The sequence below is a fragment of the Arvicola amphibius genome, chromosome X (genome assembly GCF_903992535.2).
Source record: "Arvicola amphibius chromosome X, mArvAmp1.2, whole genome shotgun sequence".
In the NCBI taxonomy this organism is placed as follows: domain Eukaryota; kingdom Metazoa; phylum Chordata; class Mammalia; order Rodentia; family Cricetidae; genus Arvicola; species Arvicola amphibius.
In genome coordinates this window covers 34,336,420-34,356,306 of record NC_052065.1, presented here as the reverse complement: position 1 = coordinate 34,356,306, position 19,887 = coordinate 34,336,420, and the positions used below count along the sequence as shown (strand labels likewise).

At 41.4% G+C, this 19,887-nt stretch overlaps 1 protein-coding gene across 2 annotated transcripts in view; it reads left to right on the top strand.

Moving 5' to 3' along the window:
* The first annotated feature begins 684 nt into the window (after nt 1-684).
* The window catches only part of Syn1 (synapsin I), a 45,128-nt gene continuing 25,925 nt past the window's right edge, over nt 685-19,887 (top strand). For both annotated transcript variants that reach the window (XM_038316460.1, XM_038316461.1), the window contains exons 1-5: nt 685-1,061; nt 12,568-12,625; nt 12,714-12,805; nt 13,689-13,845; nt 14,594-14,683. In XM_038316460.1, coding sequence (XP_038172388.1) covers nt 685-1,061; nt 12,568-12,625; nt 12,714-12,805; nt 13,689-13,845; nt 14,594-14,683 — 774 coding nt within the window. The remainder of the gene's footprint in view (nt 1,062-12,567; nt 12,626-12,713; nt 12,806-13,688; nt 13,846-14,593; nt 14,684-19,887) is intronic.

The following is a 19,887-nucleotide window of genomic DNA, read 5'->3' as shown; positions in this document are numbered from 1 at the left end:
TTGCCGGGAACACTGCAGTAAGGAGAATTTCTACTTTTATTGTCTCCTCTGAGTGTGCCTCTACCCCCACCCCACCCCCAAAATGCCTTCACCAGTGAAAATCAACACGGCAACCGAATATCTGGGGAGGCTAACAGTGTAGGAAAGCGAGAGAGCCTAAGGATCAGAAAGAGACAACTAAATGGATTGGGGTCGTGGGAAGGGAGCTTCCTTACTGTAGGTCCTGACCCTCCGGACAAGAACCCCACCCCCACTCCCCAAATTGCGCATCGCCTATCCGAGGGGGAGGGGTAGAGGATGCAGTGTGGCGCGTGCGCACTGTAGGATTCAGCACCGCGGACAGAGGCTTCGCCCCCGCCGCCGGCGAGCGCCAACATCTCCCCAGCACCGAGGGCGGGCTGACGTCACTCGCCAGCCCTCCCCAAACTCCCCTTCCCCACCGCCTTGGTCGCGTCCGTGCCACCGTGGGTCCAGTCGGACCGCACCACGAGAGGCGCGAGATAGGGGGTTGCGGGCGCGACCATACGCGCTGCGGCGGCGGAGCCTCGGCGCTGCCTCAGTCTGCTGCGGGCAGCAGAGAAGTCGTGTCGTGCCTGAGAGCGCCGTGCTCCTGGGCCCCTCGCGCTCCGCCTCCGCTGCCCACGGACCCACTGCCCCTTGGAACCCCTGCCCCAAGCCGCCGCCATGAACTACCTGCGGCGCCGCTTGTCGGACAGCAACTTCATGGCCAATCTGCCGAATGGGTACATGACAGACCTGCAGCGCCCGCAGCCTCCTCCGCCACCTCCCTCGGCCGCCAGCCCTGGGGCCACGCCCGGTTCCATGACCGCCACTGCCGAGAGGACCTCCACGGCCGCACCAGTGGCCTCTCCAGCAGCCCCTAGTCCCGGGTCCTCGGGGGGCGGTGGCTTCTTCTCGTCACTGTCCAACGCGGTCAAACAGACCACAGCAGCTGCAGCCGCCACCTTCAGCGAGCAGGTGGGCGGCGGCTCTGGGGGCGCAGGCCGCGGGGGTGCCGCCGCTAGGGTGCTGCTAGTCATCGACGAGCCGCACACCGACTGGTAAGCCGCTGTTGCGCCTCCTCGAGGGCCTGGGTCCCCAGATGTTTCTACAGCGAATGAGCAATTATAGAGCATCACTTGTGCACCTGGTGTCTGGCCCCTTACCCAATTACTTCCTTTTAATGATTTATGCTCAACTCTTCCTTTATGCTCTGCTTTTACCGCCCCCCAAACTAAAATGGGTACAAGGAGCAATTATCTGTTGCCTAAACCTCTTCCCCAATCCTCATTCTCAAAAACCTTTGGCTTCAATATATGCAGATAGCCATCAAAGGTCAAATGTGCTCTACCTCTGCCCAACTCTTGCCTGGAAGTCCTCTTCCCTACTGAGTCTCATAAACATTTATTCAATACCTGCAGTATAGTCACTGAAGAACCTTTCCCTTGGGGTCTTTGCCTTTAATGACTTCCATGAGCATGTTTTGAGAGCATAATTCACTCCCTGTTGTCCACACGCCTTCTCTTCTAAGTGGATCTTGTGGACATATATTCGGTTGATACTGTGTCCCATTCCAGAAGGTTCCTCCAAAGACCTTTCAAACCGTCTCGAAACAGTAATTGAGTAGTGCCTGTTTTGTATTTCACCCCAGTTTCTCATCACAAGCTTTGCCTCTAAAGGATCTTGTGAACCTTGACTGAATGCTTCCTATGCATTCCAAGCGCAGATGCGCGCTCTCAAGGGTCATTCTCCGAATGGTCTAAGCTCTGAAGGGTGCGTTCTCTGAAGGCTCTAAGAGACATTAAATGCTTGGCGTGTACCATCCCTAAATGAATCATTTTCCAAGTGTGAATTCCGTGAGCATTTTCAAGCTTCTGTGTGTGATTCACTGCCAGTCTCTCCTCAATGACCTTTTCCTATCATGAACCTAGAAGACATTTATCAAGTGCTTCCTGTATCTCCTGTTCTCCAGACACTTTTTCAAAGGCATTTGGTGTATCCATTCAGTACTGATCAGTTCCCTAAAATGTGAGCCTTGTCTAAAGGTTCTTTCCTTTAGCATATTCAGAATGCATCTGTTGAATGACAGCTATATATCCCACTCCCAAACCTTTATCCGATGCATTTTCCTTCAGGGGCTTTCATGAGCATATACTGAGCACCTTTTGCATGAACGAGCCAAAGATCTTTCCAAAAAATTCTATGACAAGACTTAATCCAGTACTCAAATATCTAGAAGTTGCTGTGGGCACAATTTGGGTCACTTTTGCCAAAGGCTTTTTCTTTTCATCCTTCCTTAGGTCATTTGTTGAGCATCTGCTCTTCACCTTCTCCATAAAAATTTTCCTTGCGTGAAAGGAGAACTGCTTGCCTAGATCAAGTTTCTGCACCCCCTTCCCCTTTCCATGGGGCTCTTTCTCCAAGGATCTGATGCATATTTATCAAACAATTCCGCATTCATCCCTAGCCTTCCTCACCAAAGATCATTTGTGAATAGTCAGTGAACACTGATTTCTTGTCCTCTCTGAGCTCCGGTCTGACGACCTTCCTCCAAGACCCTTTCCTCCAGTGCCTCCTAGGAGTATTTATGGAGATCTCCTGTATGTTTATGCCTGCTCCTCAGCTACCTTGCCAGCAGCGAACGCAGTCGGCACCATGCAGTACCTGTTGTGTATATGGAGTACATTTCCTTTCATTACCCGTAGAAGAACCTGCCCTCAACCACAAAGCCTGTCCTCCATGTTTTCTTCCAAGTTTTCTTATTATATACCCAGAACCCAGTATATAAGGATTAACCCTTTCCCATTCACTTTAGTACCCTATAGGATTCTCTCTCCCAATCTTAAGTTCATACACCAAAAGACCGTTAATCTATTTAAGCCAGTCAACACTTACTGAGAACCAACTGTATGAGTCATCCCCAGTCTCCTCTTTCAAGATCTCTGCAAGTTATTGCCACTGCCTTAAGAGCTCACTCTCCAGAGCTCTGTTTCAGTCAAAATTTATTGAGTTCCATCTGTTTACTAATTTGATCACCCCTCCCTCATAAGCCTGTATCATACCATCCTTTCTATTTAAGCCCTTTATTCCATTCTACAGATATATATTGTGTACTTTCTATGCAACAGAATGTGAGATGAATTCATTAGGCACTTCTCTATACTAGGAAGAACCCTCCCTTGGCTCCCCTTTCTTCTAATCCCAAACACTAGCTTAATTTCCTATAACTTTCCCTACTTATCCCCATAAGCATTTAATGAGCACATATTGTATACTTTGAAGAACACATTTCCCCAGCTTGAAACCCAATTTCCCCCATTATTCTGACTAGATCCAGCCCCTGACACACATTATGTGGGCACCTTCCCAGCAGTCCTTCCCCTCACCCATCAATCCAGAAAGCACTTACTAATTTCTTGCTGCATTCTCTTCAGGTAACCACGCTCTCACGGGTGCGGCAGGCTGTTCCACTTTTTCCCCCAGCAACCCTTAAATATGTATTGAGCACAGTTCATGATGTTCCCCTAGGTACTGTCATTTTGGCTCCATTTGCTTTACAGAACTCAGAAAACATTAATGAGGCCTGTACTCCATACTGGTAGATGTTCCTTCTCTGCTCCAACCCTACAGACAGATTCTTTAATTGCTTTTTCCCCAGCTTTTCAATTGAATGTTGCTGTCCATTCCCCTTTCTATAATTGCAATCTAGTATCTTCTATTTTTCTTTTAATCTCAAGTAAACATTTATTGAGTACTTACTGAACTCAGCAAAAGACTAGTCCCCTTCCCTTTAGCATCCCAGAATCCCTCATTTAATCCAACAACTCCTTCAGTCTTTTTCCTCTAGGCAATTTGACAAATAATCATTTAGTGTCTGCGAAGTATGTAGTGATATTGATAAAAGGAGAGAGCCTGGGTATACCAGGCTCAATTTAGGAATAGAGGAATTTCAGACTGGCAGAGCCATAAAAGCTTCAAGGATTTAAGGTAGGAATAAAAGAGGAGTTTGGCAATTTTATGATAAATGCATACCTATATATAGCCTGGTGCCATCTCTCTAGTCTTTCTTTACCACTCTTCTTTCTTCCTGAGCCTCCATGCTTTGAAGTTGCATCCTCCAAGATGAGAGGATTTAATTTTTTAATGTTTTGAGGCATGGGCTCCCTATGTAGCCCAGACTGGCCTTAAACTTGTGATTCTGCTGCCTCTACCTCATAAGAGCTATGTTTTACAGGCATCTGCCCCATCTTTCCTTTTTAGAGATAATTTGGTCCAGTGTTTTTCCATCTGTGGGTCACCTACTGCCCATGGCCAGCATTCTACTTTCTTCGCAAAGCAAGATAAATGAAAATAGAGAACAGAGTAAACAATTAGCAATTATCAAATAAGACTATTATTCCAATAATATATACAATATATTATGTATACTATATATTATATGTGACATAGATTATATATTGCATTGCTACCAAATGACTTTATACTGTATAATGCATCTACAAGTATAGGATTTTCTTCACAAAACACAATGAAATAGAACAGGAAATAAATACAAAACTGCATTGCATATAGTGATTATTTGCCAAAACTTTTTTGGAGAGCCTTGCTATATAACAACCCAGGCTGGCTTCAAACTCATGGCCCTCCTGTCTCCATCTCCCAAGTAATTAATTTCTAATGTATAGGACTATTACTGGTTGAAACTTTAATTTCAATTACATATGTATGCTTATGTATATTCTACTATACATCCCAGAGACATGTATGATATATATTTTATGTGCTATATATTATATAAGGCATATCTGAATCCTGTTTGTCATAAAACATATGGGTCTTATATAATATATGTATGTGTGTGTATATATATAGCATGAGTTATGTAAATATGTATATAGTGGGTTATATAAACTGTGTTTCTTATTATGGCTTCTTTTCTTAGATAGACTTCCCTGGAGACACACCCTTCACCTTCAGCTAGCACCTCTGTTGGGCTCAGTGGCTTACTTGGTGGGGGTGATCCATTCCTTCATCTTTGAAGGATCCCTGAGCCTGTGTCCCCACTCTGGCTGCTTCCTTGTCTACTTACCATGAAAACTGAACAGATGCCAAAGTGGATGGCCTGGTGTGCCAAATCTGCTCCTTACTGCCCCCAATGTGTACAACAGCTCTATCTCCTCCTTCCTAGCAATCAATGTTACATTCTTCTACTAGTAGCTTCTCTTTACTTATCAAAAGATACCTGAAGTGCCCAGGTGGTGATCATAGCTTAGAGTTTAATGGGATTCTTGCTATGTCCCCTGGTAATAGTGTTTCCCGCCCCCTTGGAGAACCAGGACCTCTAACCTTGCAGAACCCTGAAGGAACAGGAAGCACAGATTCCAAAAGTGGATCACTGGGATTGATGGTAAGCTGGGCTATTCCCCATTGTGACCTCTGACTTCCCAGACTCATGTGCTCTATCTATTAGAAGAATAGCATAAAGAAGGGTCATGGACAGAGGGTTTGAACTGCCTTTAGGAAGGTAATGCACATTCTTACATGGTGTCATCTCCAAATTGAGGTCATACCTCTGGCTTCTTTCTCTCAGGCCCGCAGCCTCTGAGTGGTTATGGAATCTCACTGGTTGATTCCATAGACATAAGCCACTTTTGCACCTCTTTGCCTTCCTTTACTTTGTTATGACATATGTAGTTTGGTTTGCTGCAATGTTATATAGGATCCCAAGTATTCTTTAAACCCTTGGACAGTGGTGCTTGTTAGACTTAGTCAGAAAATGAAAAGGCAAACTACACATGAAAATCACTAATGAAAACGTATCACTATTCTTTCCAACATAGAAGAAACCCAATGCAGTTAGCTTGTACCAAGTGGCTGGTTAGTCTTGGGGTATGGTGTCATATCAAAGATTCAATGTTGATCTCTCTTGCTGGAAGACTGGAAGCTCCACATATAGCTTTTATCTCTGCTGCTGCTGCTGCTGCTGCTGCCATTTCATTCGTGCACCCATCTGCTAGCACTGGGATGGTTCATTAAAGGTTGGCTGACATCATCTGGCTGACTCATCCTTTCTACTTAGTTGCCTAGTACCACTGCTATGGTGGATGAAGCTTAGTGGGTGTTAGCACACAGTACAAAGATCTTCACTCCTCCCTTTTTGCCCACTCCCATATGTTCACACACAGTTCTATACCTCAGATCTCCTTGTCAAGATCTTCCAGTTATTTTCCTTCCTTTCCCCTGAACAACAAGACAATCTACTCAACATTGTCCATAAATATCTGACTTTATAACTTGGTGGGTGTGGCCTCACTCAGCTCATAATGAGCTGTTTTGGGAACACAGTCACTTGGTGTCCTGTGGTCAAGGATTCTGTCTTTGTCAGAGAGAAATACAGCAGTAGAATCTGTTCCTCAGATAGAATATAATTTAGCCAGGCATGATGGGTGGCACTTTCCTGCAATCTGAGATTAGGAGGCTAAGGTGAAAGGATCAGTAGTTTGATACCAGCCTGGGCTACATAGCAAGTCTCAAAACAAATGGGGCTACATAGTAGCCTATCTCAAATACAACAACCACAAAGGTATCTAAGCCCCTACTACAGATGGCATGGCCTAGCTCCAGAACCCTGAGAGTCTCATACTCAGGCTTCACATAAGCTCCACAATGCATCCATCTCCACTGCTGACACTCCTGGTATCAGAGGACTTGCCAGGTTAAGTGGCAGGACTGTTTGTACCATATCCTAGATCTGCCTCAAAGCCCTCTCTTATGATCTTATCCCTACTCAGAGCTGGTAACATTGCATGTCACCTGAAATATGAGTCCAGATGTAGAATATGATGTTTCCAGAACTTGAAAGAAGTCTGCCTGGTGTCTATTTTCACAGTAGAGGGCATGAAATGCAAAGCTTTGATCTCTTCTGTGGAAGTGTTGTCCTGGCATACTTTTGGTCACTGAGTCCCTAAAACTATTACTAATATAGGTCCCTGGGTCTTTGAACGGTTTCTCTCCTGCCCTCTATATAACCTAGAACAACCTGGAACTCACTAGGTAAGCTAGGCTTGGCCTTAAATTCATGATCCTCCTGCTTTAGGCTTCTGACTGCTGTGCTACCATCCCTAACTCAGATCACATGTGTCTTATCAAAGCAATATGCTAACCATCTCCTATTCATCTTGCATAATCAGTATGATGTAACTGATATAATGGTCCAGTGTGATATTCTGTGGGATGTCCAGATGGTCCAGACTTCTTTGGACTATATTATGGTGTAGTTTGAGAGAAATAAAATAGCCCTCTGGAAAAAAAACATCGACAAATACTGTCAGAACCACATGAACTGTCTCTGCTCCTCTTTTCTAATCAGAATTAAAGAAGTACATTTGACAAATTGATGGCTGCCCATCATACCTGATACCTTATTTTTTCTTACATCTTTTCAAGGCAGGGTTTTGTTAGGGGAGGTCGCTCATCCGTTCCCGGCTGCCCTGCCCCCAAATATTCACACAGATACTGTATCAATTACAACACTGCTTATGAAATAAGCTTATGCATATTTCTAGCTCACTCTTATAGCTTAAATTAACCCATCTTTATTATTTTATATTTTACTACGAGGCTCAAGGCTCGTGGCCTACCAGCAAAGTTCAGGCTAGTGGTTTGCGTCGTTCTCCTCTGGCAGCTCCAAAGCTTCTCTCTGCCTACTCTCTCTCTCTCTCTTTCTCTCTCTCTCTCTCTCTCTCTCTCTCTCTCTCTCTATATATATATATATATATATATATATATATATATATTCCAGCCTGGATATATTCTGTTAAGCTATTGGCCAAAAGCAGCTTCTTTATTAACCAATAAAACAATTACAAAAGGACTTCCCACACCAGGGTTTCTTTGTAGCTTTGGAGCCTGTCCTGGAATTAGTTCTCATAGACCAGGCTAGTCTTGAACTCACAGAGATCTGTCTGCCTCTGCCTCTCAAGTGCTGGGTTTAAAGGTGTGCACCACCACCACCCAGCACCTGATACCTTATTAATCTATAATGATGATAACATGTCCGGTATGGTAACTGCAAACAGAGGTACAAATTGGTGACATTTTCAGCAGTCTACAAGAATTTGGTTCAGTCTCCTCAGAGACACAACTGGTTAACTCAATAGAGATATGATGAGACAAGTACCCTTGCATCCTCTCTAGATCTTTCTGATTGGCCACATTTTCTACCATCTCCTCCAGAATGTATACAGCATTGCTTTCAATTTGCTGTTGTTTTTTCTGTTTTTTTTTTCCAGTGCTAGGGTTGAAACCCAGGACTTGCATATTAGGCAAGTGTTCTGCCACTGAGCTATAAACCCAGCCCTAATTTACAGCTTTGGTAGGTGCCATATTAGAGACTTCTATTTGGACTTCTCTGCAATATCTGTTTTCCCACTGGGTTCAGTCGTGGAAATGAACAATAGGAAGTCTCTGGGTCCAGGGAACTTACTGTGAGCAGGATCTAGTTATTAGTCAGTTTTTCAGGGTAGTAATTGGTAGGCATTGACTAAGGTACCTACTTCATTCAAGGCCTTGTGCATCGTCCGCATCAGAGGGAAGGTTTCTATGTAGTAAGAGTGAGTAGACTGCTTCTGCCAGTATAGTGGATTCAGGCAGGTCTGTAACTTCAGGATATTTAACTGAATCTATCAATAAATCCTTGTCCCAAGCCTGTCCTATCCACTATACTTAAATCCTGAGCCAGGTCCTCCCTTCTGTCTGCTCTCTGGATGCAGATTACGGTTTCTTTTAAAAGAGTCAGAGGGCATCCTCTGCCTTTCATATTTTGCCTTGAATTGGCAGTTATTCACTGTATCAGATCTGTCTGCAGTTAACCACTGCCATTTAACAAACAGTTACCCCAATATGGTTACCATTTTCCTCACATCTGTCAAGTGACAAGGATATCTCACCAGCTGCTTCACTTTCCTCCGCCAGATTCCCATTGCAGTCCACCATCAGGAAAAGTCACTGCTGCTCCCATACACCAGGGGCCCATTGCGTCTCTCTTCATTACTCAAGAAAAAAATAACATTTTTAATCTTTAGCCATTGTGACACATCCAATGTCATAGGACCTGCCAGAGAATATGGAATCCTCCTTGCAGTACAAACTGGGCTTGCTAACACGGAAATTGTATGACTGCAGTATATTATGGCCTGTCTGTACTACATCTCCTAACTAAGGATGTTTGCTTCCAACACGGTGCTGGATGACCCAGCTATAGAATCCTGTTAAGAGTCGTCTTCTGGCCAAGCATGGTGGTGCACACCTTTAATCCCAGCACTCAGGAGGTAGAGGCAGGCAGTTCAAGGCCAGCCTGGTCTACAAAGTTAGTTCCAGGACAGCCAGAGTTGCTACATAGAGAAACCCTGTCTTCGGGGGAAAAAGTCTTGGGCTGGAGAGATGGCTCAGAGGTTGAGAGCACTGGCTGTTCTTCCAGAGGTCCTGAGTTCAATTCCCAGCAACCACATGGTGCCTCCCAGGTACCTATAATGAGATCTGGTGCCCTCTTCAGGCATACAGGCATACATGCAGGCAGAACACCATATATGTAATAAATAAATAAATGAATTTTTAAAAGAAAGTCTTATTCTAGTTTGACTCCTACCTATCTTAGGTCATCATCAGATCAGAGATGTTCCTAGGGGGTGCTCTGGAGTTGAGATGTCCCTTCAGAGTCAGCCCAAAATGAAGCAAAGAGACTAGTCTTCTGTCTTAGTTGGGGTTATCATTGCTATGATGAAACACCATTACTAAAAGCAAATTAGGAAGGAGGGGGTTTATTTGGCTTACATTTCCATATTGTAGTCTATCATTGAAAGAAGTCATGGCAAGAATTCAAAGAGGGCAAACCATGGAGGAATGCTGCTTACTGACTTGCTCCCTGAAGCTTGTTTGGTCTTCTTCCTTTCTCCCTCCTTTCCTCCCTCCCTCCCTCACCCTCCCTCCCTCCCGTCCCTCTTTCTTTCTTTAATTAATTAATTCTTTCTTTCTATTTTTTTTAACTTTTAAGCATTTTTTAATAGTCAAATGTAGTGGTCTAGTTCATTTCAGCTCCTTTACTGCAATACCAGTTCAACCTTCTCTGCCGTCTTGTCTGTGATGATCAGGGTGTAAAAGTATCTGCTACAGTAAACCTCAAACTTCACATTCTCCTCCTCCTCCTTCTTGTTTGTTTGTTTGGTTGGTTTTTGAGACAGGGTATCTCTGCGTAACAGCCCTGGCTGTCCTGGAACTCACTTTGTAGACCATGCTGGCTTCAAACTCAACAGAGATCTACCTGCCTCTGCCTCCCGAATGCTGGGATTAAAGACATGTGCCACCACTACCAGGCCTCCTTGTTCTTCTCGATATTGATGATTTTTTTCATCCTTTTTCTGGGCTGTGAGCAGGAAGTTCTTGAATTCCTCAATTTTCCGAGGTATGGGAACAGGCTCTCAGCACTGTTGACCATGCTCAAAAAAAAAAAGTGGCAGAACCAGAGTACACAAAAACTAACCTGCTTTCTTAGAGAACCCAGGACCACTAGCCCAGTGGTAGCACTATCAACAGTGGGCTGGACCATCCTACACCAATCACTAATTAAGAAAATGCCCTACAACTTTGCTTACAGCCCAATCTTATGGAGACATTTTCTCAATTGAAGCTCCCTCCTCTATGATGACTTTAGTTTGTGTCAGGTTGACATAAAACTAGGCAGCACACCTTTCATACCCACTTTGAGACCAGAAATAGGTCAGGTTAAGCTCAAGAAATTCAGTGCTGCTGGGCATAGTGACTCATGCCTTTAATCCAAGCATTTGGGAGACAGAGGCAAGGAGGGAGGGAGGGAGGAAAGGAGGGAGGGAGGGAGGAAGGGTGGGAGGGAGGGAGGGAGGGAGGAAAGGAGGGAAGGAAAGAAGGAAGGAAGGAAGGAAGGAAGGAAGGAAGGAAGGAAGGAAGGAAGGAAATTGGGTGTCATCTTGGCCAAGGCAGTTACCTACAACAAAAGACAATTTTCAATGGAGACAAAGCCATGTGCCGTTAAAAGGACCAAGACTTGTTGGCTCCAAAGAGGAGGCTGAGCAGAACACTACAGTAACCCCTATATTTATTGTCAAAAAAAAAAAAGAAATACCCTGATAGAGACACAGAAAGAGACAGAGGGAGACAGAGACACGGATGGAGGGGGACAGAGAGATCAAGAGAGAGAGAGAGAGAGAGTATACAGAGAAAAAGGAAAAGGAAACAACTGTTCTTGTGTCCTTCACACCAGTGACCAGAACCCATTTGTGCAGTGTATAGGTGTCAGAGTTGTTGACTGTGTACATGCTAGTGACCAGTGTACCTAGGAATGGCTCTTCCTTTCATCAGCCTCCCATGAAAATCCTGACTGGAGCTTCTGTGAAAAAGCCTATCTGAGTCAGGCAGTGGTAGTGCACACTTTTAATCCCAGCAGAGGTCAGCGGATGTCTATGAGTGTGAGGCCAGCCAGGTCTACAGAGTGAGTTCCTGAGCGGCCAGGGCTACACAGAGAAACCCTGTCTCAAAGAAAGAAAGAAAGAAAGGAAGAAAGAAAGAAAGAAAGAAAGAAAGAAAGAAAGAAAGAAAGAAAGAAAGAAGGAAAGGAAGGAAGGAAGGAAGGAAGGAAGGAAGGAAGGAAGGAAGGAAGGAAGGAAGGAAGGAAGGAAGGAAGGAAGGAAGGAAGGAAGGAAGGAAGGAAGGAAGATGAAAAAAAACGAAGAAGAAAGCAGAAGCCTGCCTGGGAGAAGAGTCTGCTGGAAGTCGAGCTTAGCTCGGGTGGGGCTAGAGACAATGACAAAGCAATTTGTGATGTGCCTACTGCTGCTGCTCTTACTCATCCATAGTCACATTCCTCCCTTCCCCATCATTGCTGGCTACAGCTTCTTTACAACCAGCTGCAGCCTGCACCTCTCAATTGGCTGCTCCTGTTCAGATGCAACTGTTCACCAATAGCTGTTGGGTCCCCCACAGTAGATGACACTCCTGATCTAGGTGCTGCTTCATAGTAAAGGAGAGACCAGAGAGACACTTTGGGCCCTTGAAGACACAAAGCACCAAGACACACACAGGAAATGAAACATAACACACCACAGGCAAATATCGTGTATTTATGCTCTCTGAGGTTTTTGGTCATTTAAAGACCTCCATGCAGTTCAAAGTCTGTTACAAATGACACAACACCGTTCATTTTCCAAAGCTTTTACTGGAACATTTACAACAGTAATGTCATGAGACATTATAATCATATTTTGGGACATGCCTGCTCTCTATAGTTTAAGAACACAGCTCCCCCCCAAAAAAGAACACAGTTCCCAACATCTTTTACATACTTTCACAGAGATTACAATAGACTTTATTGTTCACAAAGTATTGTCAGTTAATTTTTAGAAACTATTACAATTTTAAAGTATTATGTGTTTTCTGTACCATCACTGAAGGGAAAAAGGTTCAAGGGACTGGCCTAGATATGGTCTTCCTGTCTGAGATCCAAACTTGATAGATGTACCCTTCTGTATTTCTCTCCAGGGCAAAATACTTCAAAGGGAAGAAGATCCATGGAGAAATTGACATTAAAGTAGAGCAAGTAAGTTGAGCAGATGGGCTTGGAACTCCATTGTCTGTGCCTCACTTACATGATGAGGGCGAATCACTGATTTTTGTGTCTTTTCCAGGCTGAATTCTCTGATCTCAATCTTGTGGCTCATGCCAATGGTGGATTCTCTGTGGACATGGAAGTTCTTCGGAATGGGGTTAAAGTTGTGAGGTGAGTATGAAAAAGACACACTGGTGTTATTGTAAAAGGTATAAAGGACTCCCTTATAACTGTGGGAGAGTCACTAACTCCCTATGCATCTTCAGTGAGCAAAATCTTGGGTGCAGCATGTGGTGGTAGGGTCTAAATAGCCAAGGAAATAGCAGACCACAAGGAAACTTTTCAATTATTCATTCAACAAACATTTATTAGCATCTACTTCATGCTAGGTACTGTCCTCAGCACTTGACACCCAACAGATATTTATTTAGCACCTACTGTATGCCAAGAGCTCTTCTACATGCCGAGTGACCTAGTGGTGAACAAAACAAAACACCCCACAAAAATATAAAACCCTTCTGCCTTTAACTTGATATATAAACAGATAATAAGAAAATGTAAAATCACAAAACAAAGCCCAGAACAGTAAAGCAGATGTAAGGCTTTTCAGAAGATAATGGGTTTGAATTTTGGGTAGGGTGGCCAGGTAGCATAAGAAACAGTTGAGAACTTCAAGAAGAAGGTGAAGGAAAGATCCCTGTAGGCATGCTGGGGAAAATATTGCAGACAAAGGAAAGAGCTCACATATCCCCTGAGGCAACAATCTATTCTGAGCAGCATACTTGGAAGACAACTGGGAATCTGAGACTGTGACCAGGGAGATGCCAGAGCTCAGTGGGTAGAGTTGCAAGCTGACCTTCAGCAAATAGAAAAGTCTGAAAAGAAATCAATCACCAGATGGGGAAGGATCAGCTTGTGCTAATGGGCAGAGGAAAGAAAACATTTTGAAATTTCCAAAAGCTATGGATACTTAGTATTTAGAAGAGTAGGGGAGTCCTGGCTTGTAGGGGAGTCCCTACCCACTCAACATTTCCTATCCCTGTCCCTAACCAAGGTCTCTGAAGCCAGATTTTGTGCTGATCCGCCAGCATGCCTTCAGCATGGCACGCAATGGAGACTACCGCAGTTTGGTCATTGGGCTGCAGTATGCTGGAATCCCCAGTGTTAACTCTTTGCATTCTGTCTACAACTTCTGTGACAAACCCTGGGTGGTAAGTTACAAGAAAAGTGCTACTGGATATGGAATTCTTGTATGTACATGTGGGAATCTGGAGCCACTCTTTTTTGAGATGTGAACATATTTAAAAGCTTAATATGTGAGTTAGCTTTACATCATTGTAACAAATACCTGAGATAATCAACTTGTAAAAAATATGGTTTATTTTAGCTCAGTTTTTTTAAAGACTTATTTATTAGTGATGTATACAGTGTCCTGTCTGCATGTATTCCTGCCCGCCAGAAGAGAGCACCAGGTCTCGTTACAAATGGTTGTGAGCCATCATGTGGTTGCTGGGAATTGAACTCAGGACCTCTGGAAGAGCAGTCAATGCTCTTACCCTCTGAGCCATCTCTCCAGTCCCTTTAGCTCAGTTTTCAGGTTTTCAATCCATGATATATTAACCCTGTTGCTTTGGGCAAGACAGAGCATCATGGCGGAAGTGCACAGTGGAACAAAGCTATCTTTCTTGTGTCCTAGAAGTAAAAAACAAGAGAGAGAAAAAGGAAGAAACCATCATGGAGTTATAATCCCCCTTGAAAGTACCCCCAACAATAACCTTAAAGCATCTTAGGTCACACCTCTTAGAGTTTCCAGCCCCCACAACAGTACCACTCTGGGCAATAAAGTTTTAACACATGAACCTTGAGAACATTCCAGATCCAAAATAGCATTTTGGGTCCCCGTTTAGAGACTCCCCTGATGTAAGAAACTCACTGATCTATGTCTCCTGGTTCTCATAGTTTGCCCAAATGGTTCGACTACACAAGAAGCTTGGAACAGAGGAATTCCCTTTGATTGATCAGACTTTCTACCCCAATCACAAAGAGATGGTAAGCCTGGGAGAATAGAGTGGGAAAGAGTCAGAATTACTGCAATATTTCCAAAGAATGTATTGGTAATATGATATCTCAGTGTTATGGGTAGAAACTGTAGAGCAGTGGGTCTCAACCTGTGGGCCGTGACCCCTTTGGAAGTCACATATCAGATATCCTGCATATCAGATGTTTACATTACAACTCATAGCAGTAGCAAAGTTACAGTTATGAAATAGAAATGAAATGATTTTATGGCTGTGGGTCACCACAACATGAGGAACTGTATTAAAGAATTGCAGATTAGGAAGGTTGAAAACCTCTGGTGTAGAAGATTGAAGTTGCTTTGTGATTAAGTCTGTTGTTATACAGGTTGAGCAGCCTTTGTCCATAATTCTTGGAAATCATAAATGTTTCAGATTTCAAATTTTGGTGGGATTTTGAAATATTTGCGTCTGTATAAGGTATTTGGAATGTGGGACTCAAGTCTAAATTTATTTATTTTTATTTTATGTATATGTGTGATTTGCCTGTATGTGTGTATGTGCACCACATTCATGTAGTGCCCACAGAGGCCAGAGAAGGGTGTCAACTGTCCTGAAATTAGAGTTACAAACAGTTATGAGCTGCCATGTGAGTGCAGCTCATAGAAACTGAACCTCAGTCCTCTCTAATCTTTGAGCCATCTCTCCAGCCTAGGACCTGTTAATCCTAGAATTCACAAGAGAAAAACCAGTTCCACAATTTTGAGACAAATTTGAAGCAACATTTAATTAAATACAGCCAAGGATGAACTTTGGTCAGGACCACCCTTTGGAATTCCCAGCTGAGTGGCCATGAGACACAGGTTGTAGGGGCTTTAAGGACAAACCTATATGGCCACAGCATTTTCCCATGTGGCTTATCTATTATTTTCCAAGAACTACAATTCCCAGCATCCCAGGAAGTCACCTGGTCCTTGAGCAGGTGGGGCTTACAGGTTAACTTTAATTTGGGGTCTTAGGGACCCAAGTCTAAACATGAAATTAATGTTTCACATATACCTTATTCACATAATTCAAAGTCACTCTTATACAATATTTTAGTAAGCTTAGTTTTAGTTTTTATTTTTTAGTTTTGACTGCTACTTGTCACATGAGGTCACATGTAGAGCATGACATTTGTGAAGCATATGGTGGCACTCAAAGATTTCAGAATTGAGAATGTTTCAAATTTTAGATTTTTGATGAGGGATGTTCAACAGAAACCACAAATTCCTAAAGTTACAAATATTAATTTATTGATCTCAATATTTATTAAATCCTATTTTTATATTGTTCACTCTTACCATATTAAATATGTATTTCTAATGTGAGTTAGCAGAATTACACAATGAATCAGATTGCATTCCATGTAGAAATCAAATAATTGTTACTAACAGTGTGAACTATTCCTCCTGATAGGAATGTTACCCATATTAAACTAGAATTGCCAATAAAAATTTTCAATAGCAATATTATAAATTATTTACAAATAGAAATTGAATCATTGTTTATTATCATAAAATGTAATCACTCTTCATACAAATGATCATGAATAGTACAAATTGCTGTAATTTATATACATTGTGGGTACCAGTATTATAAATTAAATTTGAATTTTTACTAGAAATCAAATAATCAGCCAGATGTGGTGGTATGGGTCTATAATCCCAGCACTTAGGTGGCAGAGGCAGGAGAATTATGAGTTTGAGGCCAGCCTGGCTACATAGAAATCAAATAATCATTGCTAGCATCATCAAAGAGTATGTTACTGTATCACATACAAATAAAAAGTGTCTGTTTTGAAATAGATTCAAATAGAAACTATCATTACTAATATCTGATATAGCAACTAATATTATAATTTATTGCAATTGTAACAAGATAAGGTTATCGATATGCATGATTAGTATTTATGTTGGAAATAAATCAAATTGTTAATATTTCAGTGGTTATTATAGTTATTGATATTTACCTTATGGTTACTATAAATTGTAAGTACTATGGTTATGAGTCAAATTTTAGTTACAGATAGAAATCGAATTGTTAGCAATTCAATCAACGTTTAGAACTAATTGCTAATATTTTCCAATGCTACAAATTATATTTACTTATATAAATAAACATTACCAATTTTATGACTCAAATTATAATTAAATATTTGTGGTAATCTAGCATTATTGAATGTATTACTAATATTGCAAGTAGTAGGGTTGCTCATAAAAATTAAAAGTATATGAATTAGGTTTATTTACAGATCAAATCATTAGGTGTTTGTTTTGTTGTTGTTGTTGGGTTTCTGTTGTTGTTGTTGGGTTTCTGTTGTTGTTGTTGTTTGGTTTTCGAGACAGGGTTTCTCTGTGTAACAGTCCTGGTTGTTCTGGAACTCTCTTTATAGGCCAGATTTGTAACACGAGGGCCTGCTTGTTGGGGTTTCTGTCCTGCCCGGTTCTCACAGTCGTTAGGTCCTAAAGAATCACACAGAAGGTCTACATAAGTAATAAAACTGATTGGCCCATTAGCTCAGGCTTCTTATTAACTCTTATAACTTATAACTTAGCCCATTATTCTTGTCTATGTTAGCCATGTGGCTTGGTACCTTTTCTCAGCAGAGCAGGTCACATCTTCCTTCTTCGGTGTCTGGACAGGACTGGGAAGAAAACTTCCTTCTTCCCAGAATACTCCTGTTCTCATTGCCTTGCCTCTACTTCCTGTCTGGTTGTCCCGCCTATACTTCCTGCCTGCCTACTGGCCAATTAGCATTTATTTAAAACATAATTGACAGAATACAGAATTGTCCCACACCACAGATTAACCTCAAACTCACAGAGATCTGCCTGACTCTGCTTCTCAAGTGTTGGGACTAAAGATGTGAACCACTATGCCCTGCCAAAATTTTAGTTTTGTTTTTCTTTCTCATATAAAGGAAAACATTTCATTGGGGTTGGCTTACAGTTTAGAGGTTTAATTCATTATTGCCATGGAAGAAAGCATAGCAGCATGCAAGCAGACATGGTGCTGGAGAAGGATTTGAGAATTTCACATCTGGATCCACAGGCAACAGGAAATGACAGTCCAAACCATTAGTTTTAAGAAAATCTAATTTGTTTATCACCATTATTATTTATTCCACATCCTTTGAAAACAAGTTCAGTAAAATGCCATTATGAGCCTGAACTCCATAGTTGGAATTTCTGTATGGAAATCCTAGCACTACAACGTATTATCTATTAACACAAGATATTTTCTTTAAATGATATGCACCTCAGTTTATTCATCAGTAAAATGCGAGTGATAATATTTCTTGCATCATAGAGTTGGTGTGATAATTAAATTGCCTAATAAATGTAAAATAGTTAAACCTGGAGTATCTTAAGTGCTCATTGTGTTGGTAGAAGTTCTTTTTCTATTCCTAGATTTTTATCATGAAAGGGTGTTGGACTTGTCAAGTGCTTTTGATGTTTTCTTGACATGATCATATGACTTTTGCTCTTTATTCTATGAATATGCATTAATTACATTAATTGATTTTTCATGTAAGTTGATTGTTTCATAAATGTGTTTATGATGTGTCTGGGTATAAAAAATTGCATTACTGGGCAAAATTCACTTGGTAATAGTGTAAATACATTGTGGAATTTGGATAGAATATTGTTAAAGATTATGATATCTGCGTTCTTAAGGAGTACTGACCTATTATTTTCTTTTTAAATATAGTTTCGGTATATATTGACAGTATTCTATTCCCTTTTGTTTTGAAGGAAAATGATGTTATTTATTCTTTAAATAAATATTTAGTTGAATTCATCAGGAAGACACCTAGTGCAGGGCATTTTTTTCTGTATTTTATTTTATTAAACTGGGTTATATAAGGCCTTTTTCATGCAAGTATATATTGTACTTTGAGCAACCCCATAACTGATTACCCCCCTTTACTTTTCTCCCACTTCCATTAGTTCCCCAGACAATTTTGATTCTACTTTCATGTCATTTATATATATAAATATATATGTGTGTATATATGTATACATATATATGTGTGTATATATATGCATTTATAAAAAAATCTAGGACCCACAGAGAAAGCATATGATACTTGTCTTTCTGAAACTGACTTAGTTCCATTAATATAACTGTCTCCAGTTGCATTCATTTTCCTGAAGATGACATAACTTCATTTTCCTTTATGGCTAAAATTTTTTTTATTTTGTGTATAACCACATTTTTATATGCCTCTGTTGAAGGATACCTATGTTGGTTCCATAATTTGGCTATTGTGAAAAATGCTGTGATAACTTTTGGAAAAAATGCCAGGAAATTTGGAAATTATGCCAGGCATAATGTAGCTAGGTCTGCTTGGAGATAGGTCCATTTTAGTTTTCTGAGACCTTAACATAAGACCCAAAACTCTAAAACTGATAGAAAAAGAAGAAAAAATATTTTATGTTATTAGCATAGACATGCACTTTCTAAATAAGACTCTAGTCACTCAAGAAGTTAATGTCAGCAGTTGACAAATGGAACTTCATGAGGAAACAGTTAATCAAGACACAGTCTTCAGAATAGAAGAAAATTCTTACTAGCTGACCAAGCATTGATATACACAATATACAAGGAACTCACTAATCTAAATATGTCATAAACTCAAATAACCTGATCAGTAGGTAAATTAATGAAATAAGCAGACAGTTCTCAAAAGATAAAGTAAAAAACACCAATAAACATGAAAAAATTCAACATTACCAGCCATCAGAAAAATGCAAACCTAAGTTCTCTGCAAGAGCAGCAAGTGCTCTTATCTGCTGAGCCATCTCTCCATCCCCATTTTGCCTTTTAAATAGAGTGTTTATTTTCATTTAATGTAATTGCTAGTAAGTTAGAATATATGTTTGCATTTTTTCTTTTTCTTTTTTTTTTTTTTTTTTTGCTTTTTTCGAGACAGGGTTTCCCTGAAGTTTTTTTGGAGCCTGTCCTGGAACTAGCTCTTGTAGACCAGGCTGGCCTCGAACTCAGAGATCCGCCTGCCTCTGCCTCCCGAGTGCTGGGATTAAAGGCGTGCGCCACCACCGCCCGGCTTTTTCTTTCTTTCTTTTTTTTTTTAATTATTTATTTAACTTTATGTACATTGGTGTGAAGGTGTCAGATCTCGTGGAACTGCATTTTTTTCAGACAGTTGTGAGCTGCCATGTGGGTGCTGGGAAT